The sequence below is a fragment of the Muntiacus reevesi genome, chromosome 6, assembly GCF_963930625.1.
Source record: "Muntiacus reevesi chromosome 6, mMunRee1.1, whole genome shotgun sequence".
Taxonomy (NCBI): domain Eukaryota; kingdom Metazoa; phylum Chordata; class Mammalia; order Artiodactyla; family Cervidae; genus Muntiacus; species Muntiacus reevesi.
In genome coordinates this window covers 50763151-50783444 of record NC_089254.1, presented here as the reverse complement: position 1 = coordinate 50783444, position 20294 = coordinate 50763151, and the positions used below count along the sequence as shown (strand labels likewise).

Here is a 20294-nt window from a genome sequence, read left to right as displayed (position 1 = left end):
TCCCCCTAATGTGTTCGTTTACTCCCACGCTGCCACAAAAACCTCACATCACATGGCCAACCCTGGGGGCTCTCGAATAGCCACTGATATTAGCCTACAAATATTCCAGATGGGAGTACCGATTCCAGATGGTGACATAGACCATCCTGAACTCACCTCCTCCCAAAGACATACCAAATATATAACTCAAGAAGATAAAAGTTCCTCTTTACAAAGGACCTTGGAGACTTGAGGTTTGGAAGCTGAACAACTCCTAAACATTAGGCAAATGAGAAAAAAACCTATATCAAAGCAGTTAAGTGGGGCTGAGGCAAAATATTGGTATAGTGACCCACAACCAGAGGAAACTCAAAACCTGGAGCTTCTCCCTGAGGGTAGGGGGTTTAAACTTCATATCAGAGACTTTTAAGACCTGCAGAGAGATAAGTTCCCAAAACATCTAAGGTTTGAAAAACCAATGATACTCTCCTTCCATGAGATCCACACGGTTACAGTGACTGAAAAATAGCTCTTAAAGGTCTTGCTTGCTTTGACTCACCTGTCACCAAAGACAACCAGTTGCGAGGTGCCAGACCATACGTGAATGAGACCTATTTGCTTAACTTTAAATGTCAACCCGAGGGACAAGCATTTAACACACACACATCTAGGGCCTACTGAATTTCTCTCTGGGGACAGAGGCTAGCAGGCACCATCTCTGTGTTCCCCTCCCTCCAGTCCACTGGTATCTCCCACTAAGGGAACTTGTACCCTTCTCTGGTGCTTTTCCTGGTGGCTCAGATGGTAAAGAATCCACCTGCGATGTTGGAAAACCAGGTTCAAACCCTGAATTGGGAAGATACCCTGGAGAAGGGAATGGCTACCCACTCCAATATTCTTGCTTGGAGAATTCCATGGACAGAGGAACCTGGTGGAGTATTCTTATCACAAAGAGTTGGCCATGATTGAACACCTTGATTCTTATGAGTGCTCCCCAGAGTCATCTGTATATCACCTGCCTCTGATAGCCACCAGGACTAGTACAGCATCCTACCTCACGCCAGTCAGAATGACCCTCATTAAAAAGTCTACAAATGCTGGAGAGTGTGGAGAGAAAAAGGAACCCTCCTATACTGTTGGTGGGAATGCAAATTGGTGCAGCCACTATGGAAAACATATGGAGATTCCTCAAAGAAACTCAAAGCTGAGTTGCCATATGATCTAGCAATCCCACTCCTGGGCATATACCCAGACAAGACTATAATTTGAAAAGATTACTTGCACTCCTGTGTTCATAGCAGCATTATTTACAGCAGCCAAGACATAGAAACAACCCAAATGTCCATCAGCAAAAGATGTGGTGCATATATCCAGTGGAATACTACTCAGCCATAAGGAAGAATGAAACAGTGCCATTTGCAGCAACATGGATGGACCTAGAGAGTATTATACTAAAGGAAGTCAGAAAGACAAACACGATATCACTTATATGTAGACTCTAGAATTCTATACAAATAAACACATCTATGAAACAAAAACAGACTCACAGACATAGAGAGCAGACTTGTGGTTTTCAGGGGGGTGAGGTGAGGTAGGAAAGAAAAGGAATGGGAGTTAGCAGAGGCAATCTTACATATAAGATGGATAAACAATGAGGTCCTATTGTATAGCACAGGGAACTATATTCAATATCCTGTGACAAACCATAATGGAAAAGAATATGAAAAATAATATATATATAGTTGTATAACTGAATCACTTTGCTGTAAACAAATTAACACATTGTAAATCAACTATATATATATATATATAACTGGAATATTCATAAATGTGCAATGATTAAACAACATGCTATTGAATAACCAGTGGGCCAAAGAAGAAATCAAAAGAGAAATAAAATACCTTGAGACAAATGAAATGGAAATACAACATATCAAAATTAATGGGACAAAGCAAAAACAGTTCTATGTGGAAAGTATATACTAATAAATGCCTTCCTCAAGAAACAAGAAAAATCTCAAACAGCTTAATTTATACTGCAAGGAACTAGAAAAATAAGAACAAAGTCTAAAGTTAGTAGAAGGAAGAAAACTACAAAAATCAGAGTGGAAATAAGTGAAATAGATAGACTCACCAAGAGAGATGACTCAGAATCAGAAAAGGAAAAGTAAACATTATAAATGATACCACACAAAGGAACATAGGATTCTATGAAGAATTATTTTCCAACAAATAGACAACTTGGATAAATTTCTAGAACCATGCAGCTTACTAAGATTGAATCAGGAAGAAATAGAAAATCCAAAAAGACCTATTTTTAGGAAGGCGATTGAATCAGTAACGAAAATTAAAAAAAAAAAAAATCCTTCCAATAAACAAAAGTTAGAACTAGATGGCTCTATTGGTGAATTCTTCCAAACTTTTAAGGAAGAATGAATACCAGTCCTTCTCAAACTCTTCCAGAAAATAGAAGAGGAGGGAATACTTGCACATTTTTATGAGACCAGCATTACTCTGATACCAAAAATAAACAAAGACACCACAAAAAAAAAAAAATTACATGACACTATCCTTGATGAACAAAGATGCAAACATCCTTGACAAAATATTAGCTAACTGAATTCAATACATCAAAAGGATCTTACTCCATGATCAACTGGCGTTTATTCCAGGGATGCAAGTATGTGATTCAGCATCCACAAATCAATCAGTGTGATATACCACATTAACAAAATGGAGGATAAAAATCATGATCATTTCAATAGATGTAGAAAAAACATTGGACAAAATTCAACATCCTTTGTGATAAAAATTCTCAAAAAAGTAGGCATAGAGGGAGCATACCTAAATATAATACAGGCCATATATGATATGCCCACCACTAACATATTCAACAGTAAAAGCTGAAAGGGTTTCTTCTGGGATTGGGAACAAAACAAAGATGCCTATTCTCACCACTTTTATTCAGTATAGTACTGGAAGCCCTAGACAGAGCAATTAGGCAAGAAAAAGTAGACATTCAATTTTAAAAGAAGTATAAATTTCTCTGTTTGCAGATGACATGATCTTATGGATGTATAGAAAACCATGTATAGACACTTCCAAAAACTGTTAGATCTAATCATTGAAGTCAATAAAGTTGTTATATCCAGTATTAATATTAAAGTCTGTTCCATTTCTGTCCACTAATAATAATCTATCAAACTTAAAATAATCCCATTTATAACTACATCAAAATGAATACCCAGGAATAAATTTAACCAAAGAAATGAAAGACCTCTATACTGAACACTATAAGACATTGATGAAAGGAATTGAAGAAAAATAAATGGGAAGAGATTTGTGCTCGTGGATTAGCACAAATCCGTAATATTAAAATGTCCATACTATCTAAAGCAATATACAGATTTAGTGCAATCCCTATCAAAATGCCAGTTGCATTTTCCACAGAAATAGAACAAGTGATTCTGGAATGTGTATGGAACTACAAAAGATCCAGAATAGTCAAAGCAATCTTGAGAAAGGAACAAAACCAGGAAATCATGTGCTCTGATTTTGACTATAATACAAAATTATAATACAAAGCAGTATGGTATTGGCATAAAAACAGACACATTAACCAATGGAACAGAAGAGAGAGCTCAGAAATAAGCCCACAGATATATGGTCCATTAATTTATGACAAAGGAGACAAGAATATACAATAGGGGAAGGACAGACACTAATAAATGATGCTGTGAAAACTGGATAGCCATGTTCAAAAGAATGAAACTGGTTATATCAAAAAAGATATAACCACTATCTTATACCATAGACAAAAATTATTATAAGACTGAAGACTTGAATTTAAGGCCTGAAGAAAGCATAGGTAGTCAGATCCTTGACACAGGTCTTGGTGATGACTTTTTAGATTTGATCCAGAAATCAAAGGTGTTGCATTTAAAGCAAAAATAAACAAGTAAGGGTACTTCAGACTAAAAAGTTTATTCAAGACAAAGGAAACCAGTGACAAAATGAAAAGGCAGTCTACTAAACGGGAGAAAGTATATGCAAATTTGGATTAATTTCCAATATATATAAATAATTCCTATAGCTCAATAGCAAAGAAACAATCTGATTTAAAAACTACAATGAGATAACACTTCACACCTGTTAGAATGGCTGTTTTCTAAAAGACAACAAATAAGTGCTGGTAAGATTGTGGAGAAAAGGGAAACCTTGTACACTGTAGAAGAGAATGTAAATTGGTAGTCACTATGGAAAACTGTATAGAGATTTCTCAGAAAATTAAAATAGAATGACCATGTGATCCAGCAATTCCACTTCCACATATTCATCTGAAGAAAATAAAAACACTAATTCAAAAAGGTACCCCAGTGTTCATTGCAGCATTATCTACAATAGCCAAGATATGGAAACAATCTTAAGTGTCTACTGATTGATCAATGGTTAAAGAATATATGGTGTATATTATACCATGGAATATTATTCAGCCATTAAAAAGAAGGAAACCTTGCCATTTGCAACAACATGGATGGGTCTTCAGAGCATTATGCTAAGTGAAATAAATCAGACAAAGACAAAATATCATTATGATCTTATATGTGACATCTTAACAACAACTATAGAGGAAAGGACCAGGTTGCTGGTGGCCAGAGCCTGGAGGTGGGGAGGGGGGCGGCGGACAAAATGGTTGCAGGGTGTCAAAAGCTATAAATTTCCCATTATAAAATAAATAAGTTGTGTGGATTGACTATAATTAGTAATACTGTATTACATATTTGAAAGTTTCTCTGAAAGAAAAAATATGTGTAATTATATATAATGACAGATGTTCCTGAGACACACTGTGGTGATCATTTTGCAGCATATACAAATATGTACACCTGAGACTGATATATGTAAACTATACGTCAATAAAAATGAATAAATAGAATCCCATATGGCAAAAGTATTATTTTACTGTTTACTGTTTATATTATTATTACCATCATCACGTTTTACATGATAACCCATGTAGGATACCTACATGGCTTAAAAAAAAAATGCTAATTCTTTTTCATTATATACTTTGGCACAATATTTAAACAAGCACAAATCAGAAAATGTGAGGCTGAAAGGTAAATTGTAAAATAAGCACAGTGGCAAAAATAAAAATAGGAAAATATTAAGCTTTTGGGAGAGATTTCTTACATCATTTTTATACAAATATATATTTTCTTATACTTACTTTTTGTCCTAAACATAGATAATATTGTGACCAACTTTAGCAGACTGTTTATGTAGTGATTCTTTCTAGGAAAATGCTTTTAAGATCTAAAGTAGATTTTGTTATCCAAAAGTTAAAGTCAACCTTCCTATTAATTAAACTTTTTGGATTAGAGATATTTCAACTGGCCAACTAATAAAGTCAGCACTGAGTAGGTTCAAGTATGGTTTTACTGTCTTTGCTTTCTAGCTTCTTGAGAAAATAAATGGATAATAGTTTAAATATGGGAAAAGATTATTATTTTTAAATCTCCTGCTGTAGCCAAACACACAAGATTGACTAAATCTTTCCAGGCAGATTTCTGCTCCACTCTTCTGCAAATTCTCTTAGAATTGCCTTCTTGAGTCTTCTTTTTAAGTATTTGAACTAAGAACAGAGCCTTTAATAAACCTCCTTAGGTTAAAATAGAATGGCTCTATTTGGGTGTGGTAATCAGAGTGAACAGTACATTGAAAGGTAGAGAGTTGCAGCCTCTCTAGAATAAATACTGTGCCATCGTCATCATTGTTATCGCAGTAATAATATTTATTGAGTACTTACATGGTAAATTCTCTACTGACTACTTTGTATACATTGTCTCTCTTAATCCTTATCTTAACCCTTCGAGGACAGTAACTTATTACCAGCAATCAAGTATATGATTTTAAATATGTAGAGATTCAGTAAACTAATATAAATAATACTTGCACCATTGATATTTTTTCACTTTTCTTTTGCTGCCTCACTGCCCACATACTTTTCTTTTAATGTGTTTTAAATTAAACACTTCTACTAACTCAGCGTTTAACTCCCTGGCAGGTTTCTTTCTGTCAAGCTCCTAGGAAACTTTTTTTGTTTCACTTTTTGTTTCCTTCTTAGACTTTATAAAAGGTGACTCTAAAAAGGACTACTTGAATCAGGGTTACAGTTAAGTCATGACCAACAATCACTGGATCAAATTTCTTCTGAGAATTAGGAATATTTTAATCAATCAGCCGCAAATCAAGCAGCAGGATCAACAAAGAAGAGAATGGAAAAAAAAAAAAAAAACTGCTCTCCACTTACTGTAATTTAAAATATGAATGCACTTCCCATAGGAGGAGAAGGGACTCCAGGACTTGGACACGTGTTAGGAAAATGATCAAGGAGTCTCTCTATAGGGTAGGGGAGAATGGTGCTGTTTTTCTTCCAGTTCTTTTGAGTTCATTTAGAGGAAAGATAATAGTAAAGGTTATTGTTCAGTTTCTCTAAGTGTGGTCTTTATGCTGCAGTGGAAAACGTAACTTGCTCTCTTTCTTTTACCTCCTGACCTATCTCACTTTCTTCCCTACTAGGAAAATCTTGACTGTGTTTTGGCTAAGATGCATGGCCTCGCTGGGACAGCAGTGTGCCAGAGGGCTCTGTGTGGGAGGCGACTTCAGGCCAATTTATGCAAGCAGCAGGTCATTCTAGGGCCATAGGCCAGAATGCCGTGCGTCCTCTGGCTTGAACACACACAGCTCCTTGGAGCTGAGCTACCGTGCCGTCTTAGTAAATATTTCCTGCCCCCACAATCACTTGAAGAGCGGAACTCCCTGGAGATGTCTACATCTCGTCCTTCACAGCTGACTTTTCACAGAGGCCAGATACTAACTTAGCCATCCTGGCTGCGATTCAGGATGACCAAAACCCACTTTCAGCCTGCTTTTGGATTTTATTGAGAAACAGTTGCAGCAAAGCAGTATCTAGCCTGCATGGTGAGTCCCCCTTTGTCCTCCCGGGGTGGATGTGAGCCTCAGCAGCTAAAGACATGGAGTCACCTATGGGTGCTCTGACTCTGCTTATAAAGCTAGAGTCAGGTTTGATTGCAGTACAGTTTCCTGAATTACTAACTACACATACTGACTGCTCATGTTTCAATCTGCATTTGCTCTTTGGCATATCGTTGGCCTGTTGGAAAAAAAATAATGAACCCATTTCTTTGTACATACTTTACATGATGGGGACCTGATAAAGTATTTTCAAGCATTTTCAGTCATAGGAAGTGTTATTAGAGATTACTCATGATAAGACACATACAAACCTGCCTTTGCTCAAAAATGGGTTGTGGGTTATTCTCAGAATTCACTGCTGTTTGCCCTTCCCTGTACTCTGCTGTTTGGTGTCTTTGTTCCAAGAAATTCAAAGCACCTGTCATACCACATCTTAAAAGAAGGAAACTAAAAAAATAGACTTATTTAGAGTACAGCTGAGTTTACTGTGCAGAGTTTTCTGATGGCTTTTTGGGTTCCTTTCACTATAACAAATCGCTTTTCTCATATTTGCCTAGTTTGGGGGGCCACCAATGATTGGGTAAATCAATTTGGGATAATTTTATTATTAAACTCACGTGTACTTACAAAATTAAATCTTCAGTCTCATTTTAAAGAGAACAAAGAGCCTCAAATCAGTCACAGATATTTCCACCAGTCATGTAAGATACTGTTTAAGTAAGGTTCAGTTGTTACCTTCATGGCATTGGGAAGCTATAACAGACCCTTACCAGATATGCCAGTTGCATGGGATTTAACACTGATGACCTTCCAGAGGACTGAAAGATTTTGTTTGGATTTATGTCTGCAAGTAATCTGTAATAGTTTTTGTTTGTTTGTTTGTTTTTTAAATCAAACACTGTGCCAAGTATTTCCTTTTATGCTTTCTTTTTAGTTCCTTAGCTGCTGATTTTTTTCTTTGTTTTCCTAAATTTACAGTAGCTGTCAGTCTTATGCTGAATTCTCCTCTCAGTAATACACTGAATTGTGCAATTCTTTTGGGCCAAGTTTGGAAAAGGCATCCTTCCCAGAACCTAGTTGGCTTCTCAAAGGTTAAACGCTTTTGGCAAAAAACTACAAATATGACCGAATAAAACCATAAAAACTAAAAACCACAAGAACAGAAGGAAAAACAATTATTTCTGACAGTGAACTACATGGATGCAAAGGACTCATCTTTTTTAAAGTTTGTTTCTCCATTTGTCTTCTTAGTTTGTTAATTCTTATAATCCTCTCTTTGCTTCAAATAAAACCAACAACTCAATGCCTTTTATGATTTTCCATCCCCCTGGTGATGGGAGGGGTGGTAAACTATAACTACTATTTCTTCTTAGATTATTTTAACCTTTTCGTTACCTCCCGTCACAATCAAACTACGCTTTCCAGAACACAACTGGAAAGAAAAATCCTTTTGGCAAGAAATACAGATCAGGTTGCTACACTGATTTGATAGGATTTAGGGATTCATTTTTTGGCTTGTTCCTTTTTTGTTGTCATATCTGAGTATTTTTCTACTTATAAAGTACAGAAAATGGATGTGGTTTTGGTAGATGTCTCTATGAATGCACCTTGCTTAATATCACTTTAATCTCTGAAATGAATTTTGAATTGTGGCTTCTTCAGATTTGATTTTTCAGAGCAGCCGAAAGTACTTTGCCAGTAAATTATGCAGGATAGGATAACTATTTTTGTAAGTTTTAATATTTACCAAAAAAGCTTATTTTTTAAAAATCTGTCATAACCGTATACTCTACCAATAGAGTTCCTATTTACTCTCTACATTGCTCCTGTTCATACCTGAATTTTTAAGTTTTAAATTTAGATTACTTTTGATTGAGACACCATCTCTGTCTTGGCTGCCTACCCTCTTTTGTCTATTTCACCAATGTGTCTGGAAATTTATGAGTTCTCCAAGTCATCAACTTTGCTCTTTCTTGAGGATAACATTTACTATCAAGTCTTCATTAAAACTAAAATTCAGAGTCATCTTTAGAAAGAAAACATGAATCAAGGCTGAAAAAAGACCAGCAAGACAAATCATCAGAAATTAGTTGTTTATAACTGACCTCCTCCAGGAAGATGTACGAAATGTTAAAAGTAGTCATTCCCACAGCAGCAGCAGGGGCTGCTGGATTGGACCATGGGTGATAGTGGGGATGGTGTGGCCTCCAGTCCTGGCTCTGCCACTGCCTGCCTTTGTGACTCTGAGCAGATCCCCTAAGTCTTCTGTAAAACCTATCTGTGGTAAAATGGGGTAATACCTTACTGCTTCTCAGAGATGTTATTTGAATCAAATGAATTAATATTTGTAAAGAGCTTAAGATAGAATTTATCACCAAGTTTCATAAACAAAGTACAAGAGTGGTAAAAATATCTCTTCTAAGATAACACATTTCTTAATTAATAAATGCTTTTTCTTCATTAATGCCAGGCTTCCTCTTCTACATAAAACCACCACTGGTATCCATTATAGAAATGACACTATGTTGTTGAACACAGGCAAGGAGTGTTTGATCTATTTAGCACTAAGAATTTATTTTTTCATGTTCTTTGTTTACTAAAAACACAAAGTTTACGAGAATTAAGTTCTTTGTAGACCTTGTTAGCTACCAATGGAAATTTGGAGAGAATCTGTTCTTGGCTTAGGGCTTCTGATTTTTGTATAACAACTGTCACTATTGTCTAAGATCTGGAACAGATTTTAATTCTCAAATGAATATGTTCTCTGAGCAGCTATGAATGGTTTAGCTGTGACTGTCACCCTCATTCCTCTTCATCTTGAGGGCAGCTGATTTCATATCATTCACATTCAGTCACTCCTTCCTGACTACTGTTGGTTTCCCATCCCGTTCTGTATATCAGAATGGCTGGACTCCCTTATTTTGAATAAGACACTAAAACTTTTCTATTTCATTCTACCACCAAATTTGTTAATAACTCCTCTTCTTTTCACTTACTCATTAGCCAGACTTGTCAATCTTCCACTTACTTCCTTAGTCTATCTGATATCTCCATCTGGTATCTCCAGCTAAAGAAAAGATTTGACTGAATTTCTCTTCATCATTTCAAACTCTCAGTCTAAACATAAACTCATGTGCATCTTATCTCTTAACTTCAAAATGTCAGTACCAAGAGAGGACAATCATATTTGACAAAGGACTGATGGATGGATGTCTTCACTACATGAAAAACTTCTACATGTCAATAAGAAAAACAGGTAATTCAATAGAAAAGTAGGGAAATACATGACACCTGTTTCAAAGAAGAGGCAACATGAATGGCCAAAAGCATGAAAAGATGTTCAAATTTATTAGTAAACAAGTAAATGAAAAGAAAACCACCATGAGATGCCATGAACATGCAACAAATTGGCATATATGAAAATATGACAGTTTCAAAGTTTGGTGAGGATGTGGAGCAGTGAGCATTCTCATACTTGGTTGTGGGAATACATTTTGGAGCAGTCACTTTAGAAACAAATGCAGTATTACCTAACCTGATTAAATATATGTGCATCCTAGAGCCCAGCAATTCTACTGTCAGTTATTTAGCAAGTTGGCTCTAGGAGACTTGCACAAACCTGTTTCAAACATTAATGTTTGGAATAGCAAAACACTGGAAATGACCAGAATACTCCTAAACAGGATGGATAAATATAATGTAAAACAAGTGAACTTTAACTACAAGAATCAAGAAAGGTCTATCTGAAGCATATAATATTGAGAAAAATGTTGCTTACAGGAATTTATGTGATATCATTTCCTTTCTGATAGATTATGTAGGGATATTTACACATTCATTGTTGTACAAAGTACAACAAAAAGCAAGGAAAGAGGAAGATATACTTAGGAAGGGACCAAAGAGGGTTTCAAAGGTATTGTAACCCTCTAAGGCTGGTGGGAAGTCCATTCTTTCCCTTCAAGATAAGTTCACTACATATACTTCAATGTATGATATATTTCATGGTTAATCCATAAATAATCTAATGTTCAATAACTGTGCTTAAGGTTCTTCAGTATCAAGTAGTTCTTACGGATTCCCCTCTTAGTCTTGAAATACACGCCATTCCATAGCAGAATACAAGTTAAGGTTGGAAGTGTCCTTAGAATTAGTTAATATGGGTATTTGTGTGAAGATATGTTGAATAGAACTGACTTGCTTGCCAGTTAAACACTAACTTCTTAATAGGAATAATAATAATAATAAAATCAGCTCTTTATAATGTTTCAGATATTTTACAAATCATGATGATAACATAATCCTAGATAAACTCTATTGAACTAAGACATATAAGATATCAGGATAAAAGCTTATAGGAGGAATGTAGAAAGAAGGAAAGTAGAGGCTCTCTAGAAATGCAGGACTTCCCAAGGCTATGGACTTGGATCCATGGAGTTGATTTCGCTGTTCTCCTGCTATGATTGGATACCATAGTCCCCCCTTACGTATGGTTTTGTTTTCTGTGGTTTCATTTACTCACAGTACCAAAGTATTCAATAGAAGACTCTAGAAATAGACAATTCATAAGTTTTAAATTGCATGCTGCTTCAAGTAGCATGACGAAATCTCATGCCATCCTCTCCATCCCACCCAAAACATGAATCATCCATTTGTCCAGTGTGTTCCACCTGTTCATACGTAGCAACCCTCTTGATTTCAGACCAACTGTCTTAATATCACCATGCTTGTGTTCAAGTAACTTTGATTTTACATAATGACAGCTCCAAAGTGCAAGAGTACTGATCCTGGCAACTCAGATATGCCACAGAGAAGCTGTCAAGCACTTCTTTGAGTGAATAAGTGAAAGTTCTCAACTTAATAAGGAAAGACACAGACACACACACACACACACACACACACACACACAAACTATATGGTGAGGTTGCTAAAGTCTGCAGTAAGAATCAATTTTCTATCCGTGAAGTTGTGAAGAACAGAAAAGAAATTCATGATAATTTTGTTATTTCACCTCAAACTGTAAAAGTTATGGCCATAGTGTATAATAAGTGTGTAGTTAAGATGGAAAAGGCATTAAATTTGTATATTTCAAGAGAGACTACATTCACATAACTTTTATTATAGAAAATTGTTATAGCTATTATATTTTATTAGTAGTTATTGTTAATCTCTTTGTCCAGTTTATAAATTAGACTTCATTATAAGTGTATGCATGGGGGAAAAACAGTAATATATAGAGTTCAGTACTATCCTGATTTCAGGCATCCACTGGGGGTCTTGGGATGTGGAGGACTACTGTAAGGGAAGACTACTGTACTACTAGAAACATTAGAGGAAGACAGAAACTCACAGACTTAGAATTCTATGATCCTTCTCCAGTTGCTCCATAGACCATTTTATATGAGAGTGGGCTTAGCCCTGAGAAGGATGGGAGGAAACACCAATGTATTTTTTTAGCCTCTTTTTCCCCCCTCTGGCTGAACCAGGCAGCTTGCACAATCTCAGCTCCCTGACCAGGGATTGAACTTGGACCATGGCAGTGAAAGCCAAGAATCCTAACCACTAAGTTACCAGGGAACTCCTAGCCTTTAATTCTACAAACAACTCTGGAGTTTCCTTTTTGAGTTTTTCTTGACCCTCCTCCCTTTTTGCCATCTGGCATGTAAAGTATGTATTTCCCACATTTCCCCCTTTTACAAATTTATAGACGCTACTAAGTTAGAGACTATAATAGAGAAACGGGAATAGTCAAAGGTGGGGGGCGTGGTTATGATGGAATACACAGTTTGATGAAACTCCATCAAGGCACTCAATCTTAAAGCCAAATACAGAAACACATAAGTCATGGCACAGTGGGATATAGATAGGGGATTGTTCTATACTGTCTGTTGCTGTTCTTGGAAGCGGAATCCCCTCATTAAAGCTTGCATCATATGAAATTTTTAAAGAAGGAAAGGAACACAAACACACACCTATAAATAGTCCTGCTAAAAATTCATAAATGTTTCTGAAATAAGACAAATGTCTTATAACTTTGGTCTTAAATTATTTTATTGCATGTATTAAAGTCTTCCAGAAATAGACGTTTTCTTCAGTTGCTCCTTTTACTTGACTCAAAGTTCTGAGGAAAGAAGCTTAGAATATGGTGTACTAAATTTATTAGATTGTAATCTGTTGATTTCTCACTTCCTTATATCAGTTCATGACATTTGTTGTTCAAAAAGGCATCATTAGAGATGTCTCAGTCAAGTACTTCAAGCACGGGAAGTGGGAAAGCAGTGTTACTGTGTCATTATTCACATTTGCTAAGGTACATATCCTTTGTTAGAGATAGGCAGAACTCTCCCAGAAACAATGGTTGGGGCTAGGGTCTGTTTTTCATTCTTGTGAAACCAAAAAAATCAGGGGTCATAAAATTGAGCCAGTTTTATTGAGAAATAAAATATGCTGATCCCAGTTTAATGGATTCCAATTTAGCTGTTGAATTAATTATTCAATAACATACTGAATGTATCATTTTAAAATTTTTTTCCTTGCAGTTTTAGAGCAGGTGGGAACATTGTAGTAACTTTCTGTTTTCTGAAGGACTTTAATGTCATTTAGCAGAGAGCAGTAGGATATAGGGAAGAAGGATGAGAGGCATAGAGGTGTAGAACCTATAACCAAGGACCAGTGCACAATGAGTAATACTCTAACCCATAAGCACACAGACCCATGTATATACAACTACAGTCTCTCCCTCCCCACCAAATGCAGTATCTGCTTCCAAAGATTGTTCATTTAAATTTAACCTGTTTCTTTTCATCCTTCCAACCCTTTTAGGGTTGCAGGTCTTTAGGTTCTGCAGACTGCTAGGACTGCAGGTCTTTAGGTTCTGGATTACTTGCTTTCATCAAGCATTACTCAGCTTACTGATGATTTACATATTTTGTGTTCCTTCTTCCTCCGACGGTGTGGTCTGCTCCGACCTGAACATGAAGACTGCTGTGTCCACTGTGTCCTGGCCTGCCTGTTCTGTGAGTTCCTGACCCTCTGCAATATAGTCCTGGGACAAGCTTCGTGCGGCATCTGCACCTCAGAAGCCTGCTGCTGTTGCTGCGGAGATGAAATGGGAGATGACTGTAACTGCCCTTGTGACATGGATTGTGGCATCATGGATGCCTGTTGTGAATCATCAGACTGCCTGGAAATCTGTATGGAGTGCTGTGGAATTTGTTTTCCTTCATAAATATTTATCTTCTGTTTGCGCTAAAACTGGAGAGTATTTTAAGTTTTTTTCTTTTGAGGGAAAAGAAAAGCACGTGGTAAAATTCTCATCAAACAACCCAGTACTTGCACTGTTAACTCGTTATTTTAGGTAATCTCTGAAAGCCTTTTTTTCTCCCTCTAACCAAATCCACATGGTTTAATATGTGAAATTTTAACTACTTTTAAACTTGTTAATAGGTTGCAGTGACTGAGGGACATTTTGGCCAAAAACAGAAAAAAAGAAGAAAAAAAAACAAAATGTCTCCTCCTTTTTATACTTATCTCTGTTTCTTTTAACCAGTCTTAGGAGCCCCTTGCTCCAAATGTATTCTTTGTTGGTGGTTATTTAAATCAGACAACTTATTGTTAATGTTTTTACGGTGGTTACAGTAAGACTCCTTAGGGTAGACTTTGGGGAACACGCCCACACAGCGCCGGGCGCCTCACCTCTGTGTCCACGCTCTGCTGGCTCACAGACGCCGAGCGCCTGCCGTGTGGCCGCTGCAGCGCCGGGACGGATGGCGTTCAGCTGCCATCCAGAGAAGCAGGGGGAAGTCTAGGCAGAGACCTGTAAAGAATAAGCCAGCCCACAGGCATATTGAAGTCATGATTATGAGAGGGAAACTCAAAAGGCTGTAGGGATACATACAGAAAGGGAGAGCTAACGTCTGTGGGAATATTCAGAGGGCTTCGAGGAGAATGTGGCATTTGAAGGAGGCCTCTTGGGATGAGTGATTCATCTGCTGCTTGAATGAATTAGCTTTAGGACCAAGTTTTAGGTGACCAACCTGAGCTGACTGTGCCCTTGAGCAGTTACAAGAAAAATGCCTCATGTATGTATTTTCTTTAGTTGTGGCAATACAGCTTTCTTTAAAAACTATAAAATTTAAGTTAACTAAAAATAAGCATTTTTTTACATAATTTAGAGGTTATGATAAAGTTTTGATAAAAACAAAGCTTTATTAAAATACCTATATTTTATAAAGAATGTGGAGCACTTTTGAAAAGGTGTGCTTAAATTAGGAAAATTTTTATATTAAAATCTCAGCATTTTGATTTTGATTTATTCAAATGCTTTTCTTTTGAGAGCTTTAAGTATTTTGCAAGGGGAAGGGTTATTTGGTTAAGAAGCAAACCCCCCAATATTTGTAAGCACAGTTAACCTTAAATACAAATTATTCCTTCCAGTGCAGTGGGAATCTTGACATCCATTACTATGACCAAATTTCAGTATTGCAATTTTACATTAAATCCAAATGGTGGGTTATAAAGATCCTTAAGTGTAAAGAAATAAGTAAGACTTATTAAGTTACTTATTAAGATTTAGTAAGTTACTAAGACATAGAGACTGTGTGGTACAGATGAAAAGAAGAGTAAATTTTCCTACTACATGCTCTTCTGCTAAGCTTGATGTCCCCAACTTGTAGTTTGGTTTGATTTAATGTAATACCTTGTAGAAATTTTGAAAGTATATCTTTGGATGAATAGTTATTTTTTATTATTCCAATTGAATATCAAATTGATAGTAAAAACAAATGCATATTTTTAGGAAGCCTTTTAGCAAATGTAGGCTTTTAAGATTTTATTTTATTTTTTTTTTTTTTGGCTTTTAAGATTTTAAAACCTAAAGCATGCGTATGTCACCAAGAATTTTTCCTTTGAGATGAAACCTAGTTTCCACTTATATCATTACTTAAAGGGCTTAAAAAAGAAAAAAAATAGCAAACTCTTGAATCCCCCTTTTAGTGCTCTTTACACACACACACACACACACACACACACACACTTAAATTGTCAGGCTTAAATAGAATTCTAGTAAACAGCTGTCTATCTCTTCCTGGCCTAAAGAGCATTTTTGATGTAACAAATGAAATATGAGAACGTCTTTATTTCTTAGTAACCAGAATCTGAATATTTACATATATCCAAAGTTAACATGTATATATATTAGGATATAAGAGTATCAACTTTATATTGATATATAAAACCTTCTAATGACCTGGAATCATTAAAATAGTATATCTGTTATACTGCAAAAATTTTATGCCAAACCATTTGTCTAATATTTAAGTGTATCCTGCTATTTACAATGATGATGTTAGCACTTCTAAAATAATGTTTCTCTGTAACAGAGAGCATTAATTGATAGAATTTTAATCTCATATTTATATTCATAGTACTTTTCCTCTATTGTCTATTCTGCAGTCATACCACAAAGTACCTTGTATGATTTTTTAAGATAAATGAAAAAAACAAAAGTAGCAAATGTGAAAATATTTTCAATATGTATTTTAGAATTTCTGTATGTAAAATATTTTGTTGAATTATATGGCCATCATAAGTGCTCTAGTTTACAGTTACAGATTTGGTCTCTCTTTAAATGTGGAAACGTAATCTTAAATATTTTTAAACTGGACCTGTATTATCCTGAATATACTATTTTGAAATAAAAAAGATGATTTCTCTAATCTAATTGATGGATCAATATTTAAATGAATTCAACTATAATTTAAAAGCTTAGGATTTTCTTTTCTTGTTACATCCTTCTCTGAAAGATTTCTTAGTCTCCTATGTAAATCACATGACTCATGCCCATAAATGAACTATGAAAGATTCAGATCAGTTTATACTGCAAATCATAGTTGACAAATGATTTCAAAACATGGTAAAACATGGTTTTCTGTTAAAACTTCACAGTAGAGCAAAATTCACATTTTTCACATTTGTTTTTTAGTAAATTGCTTTTACTTATTTGCTTTGGAATTATCTCCCAACTTATTAAAAAACTGTGGTAAATATATATATATATATATATATATATATATATATATATATATATATATGCTGGAATTAAACACAAAAGATCTATGGAATTGGGTATTAATTTTAATGAATTTCACCCAAAAGTAAATCATCAGAAGTACTTTCAACTAGGGTTTTTAGAGGCACAATTTGTAAATAGTAGGAAATGTTTTGTTATTAGTATTTAACCCCTTGAATCACTTTATTTAGGAGAAGACATTTTACTTAGGAGTATAATAATTTTTGTGTTCTTATAGTATATTGACTATATCCATTTCCCTCACCTGAAATAGCCAGTGTTTCTCTGAACAGTTCATGGAGTAACCAAGGCAACCTTATGTAATAACTTTTCATTCTTCATCTATACAAACTCTTATCAGTGCCCTAGATTCTAATGTTATAAACGTCAAAGTCACTGCCTAACATAAATAAGATTCAAATCCAGAGTCTCTGTGGCTTGCCTTCTTGAATTCCAGTTTCAATGCCTAGATTTACCCAACCATCTAATGAATGTTTGTTTATTAATGAGATTATTTTTCATACTATTCAAGACCTTTATGCCCTTTCCAATTACATGTGATTTGTAGGCCTGTAGGTTTATTACATCTTATCTGACAGGCAAGATAAAATTTCATCAGACACTATAATATCCATTTTTCTCTTATTTTAATACTAATATAGAAAAGCATACCATTTTTGTTTTAAATGACAGTTAATATAGGGGTAGGGTTTATTCTACACTTACTATTTATATTTTAAAATTGAGGCTTGGGTACTACAAGGCATTCTTTTTAACCCTTCATCTCTATGTCCCATATAATCAATAAATTTATGTGACTCTTTTCTTTAAATCCCTCAAGGGAATCAAAAAACCCTCAGGATGTTTCAACCTTCGGGAGACGTTTGCTACTTCCCATGAGAAAACTGTTACTGAGGCTGCGAATATTTACTTGTTCATTTCAGATTACTTTTAGAGATTATGGTTAAAATGGAAGGGGTTGATGCAAACCTAACGTGGAGGGGTGGTTTTCGCAAAAGTCATCACTGGTGACTAAATCCGCCATGTATTTTCACATTGCAGAATTCCCAATGAACACTGACTGCCCTCTCTAAAGGCCTGTGAATGAGTATCATCCAAATGACCAAATTTTAATCAAGTTCAACAGGCAGTCTGGAGGTGAACAGGATTCTAAGCAAAGTCACATCAAAGCCTCAACTAGAAAGAATTTCTATCTAAGCAAGCAGAAATCTGCACCATCTCACTCTTCGTCACACTGGGACAGCTGGGTGACATTCTCCACCTGGGCAGTAACTACAGCCCCTGAGCTGCCAAGAGAGTCAGACACAAGTGAACAACTAAACCACCACCACCACAAGCAGCCAAATGTCAAAATGAGTAGTTCCTTGCCTTCCTACAGAACAGCAGCCACTAGTTGTAGTTCTGTTTGTCCATTATTTATGCCCTTGATCCCTCCTCACCTTCACCCTTGCTAAAAGAGAATCTCAAATTTATTTGTGAGGTGACTGTGAAGAAATCAATTTAGCTATCCATGCCTCAACATATTACCAACAGAGGGTATAGATATATCTGTTAAAGATGAAGTATAGCTCTGCAATTAAGTGTTCACTTTCAGGCAGGTCTTTGAGGTTCAGTGGAGAATGTAATTATTAGGAAAACAGTGAAAAGCAAATTCACACAAATTCTCAGTTTAGCTTGAAAAACTGAAAAGGTTCTTAAGTTCTGTCTGATGCATAAAGGGGTAGAAGCAAAGGAATTACATTCCAAAGCCAAGAAAGAGGGTGTACAAAAGCAGCTGATCCACTTGACATAGTTCATAGCCTTTTGCAAAGGAATAAAAGCCCGTTGAGCAGGGAACCAAAAGATCTCATTATAGGATGAAGCCAGGCCATATTAAAGCTTGTGCACTAGTAACTATGTCTAAAAACAGCCTGCTGTTTTATATTGAACCAATACATTCTTAACTTGGTAGGTTGCAGTGTAAAGATGTACAGAGCCTGTCTGCTGGATGCTATGCCAATTACAGATGTGACGGAGTGGTGTCAGACACCTACAAATAGTTAGGATCTCAAGCAATCTTCGAGTGAAACAAAAGAAGTTTTAAAATGTCATCTCAAAACCTGGATAGCACAGTTCATCATGTGTGTCTGACTCTCAGAGTCTCAAGATCACCTTTATTATATAATTTAATGTGGACCTCATATGATCCCTCAATCAGAATGCACAATTCTTTCAAGGACATGAATAGTGCCTGAGAGAGAAGGAGAATATCTTTTAAAAGTAACACCTTCAGATGACAAGGCATCTGTGATCAGCTCTGCAGGAACTACGTTTTATTGGTGTTGAGGTGAAGGAGGAGGGAAATGCCCATGAATACATATTAGACTTTGTTAGATCATCAGAAAGAATAATTGGGCATATTTATACAATTACATTTTTAGTAAACTATTATGCCAGCTTAACGATAATACATATTCTGGTAAAAAGTACATTAAATGGCAATCCTAAAGCAATTTGACTGCAGAGGATGTCATTTTTTTAATCTAATTATTCACAAATTAATGAATAAAATTAAATTCCAATCACTGAAGAAAATGGAGCAATGGTGAGAATCAGAACTGCAGATTAGTTAAAGCAAAGATATGCAATGCATAACAGAATTAAAGCATTTCTTTTATTCAAACTCAGTGCTTAAAAAAGAACAAATCCATCATCTTGAAATTTGACTTGTAGCTTGACATTAAAAATAATATGAGTAGAATTTTCAGTGGGGTAAGCACAAAACTAGTTCAAGTCGTGTCACTCTCGATTACTGTACTCAGGTGGTGTGCCCATTAAAATTCCCACTTGTGGGCTCCGCTCACTATGCAAATGGGGTCATTACCTGGAGAATTTAATTGGTTATGACACTGGGAGTAGGACTTTTCCTTTCAAAATAAACCTACTTACACACATTTTCACTAGAAATTTGATTGTTATATATATTTCGGATTGTTTTGCTCAATAAATATTTACTGAAATTGGACTATCTTTGCCTACTAATTTCTCACAGATAATTCAAAGTGGATCCAAATTACTTTGTGCATGTAGTTTTGTTTGTCTATAAGACTGGCTAGAATGATTTTTATAAAGCATGTTGCTTAACAAAATATTATTTTGAAACATCTTTGTATCTCTCACTCTACATGTGGGTACATTTCCAACAAGGGTTTTCATCACTGAATAGTATACATGTTTTCTTTTTCATCAT

The 20294-nt window shown here is 35.6% G+C and overlaps 1 protein-coding gene across 2 annotated transcripts in view; it reads left to right on the top strand.

Annotated features, from left to right (window-relative positions):
• Nucleotides 1-20069, top strand: part of MDFIC (MyoD family inhibitor domain containing) — a 97074-nt gene extending 77005 nt beyond the window's left edge. For both annotated transcript variants that reach the window (XM_065938638.1, XM_065938637.1), the window contains exon 5: nucleotides 13956-20069. In XM_065938638.1, coding sequence (XP_065794710.1) covers nucleotides 13956-14203 — 248 coding nt within the window. In that variant the 3' untranslated portion in view covers nucleotides 14204-20069. The remainder of the gene's footprint in view (nucleotides 1-13955) is intronic.
• Nucleotides 20070-20294: the final 225 nt, after the last annotated feature.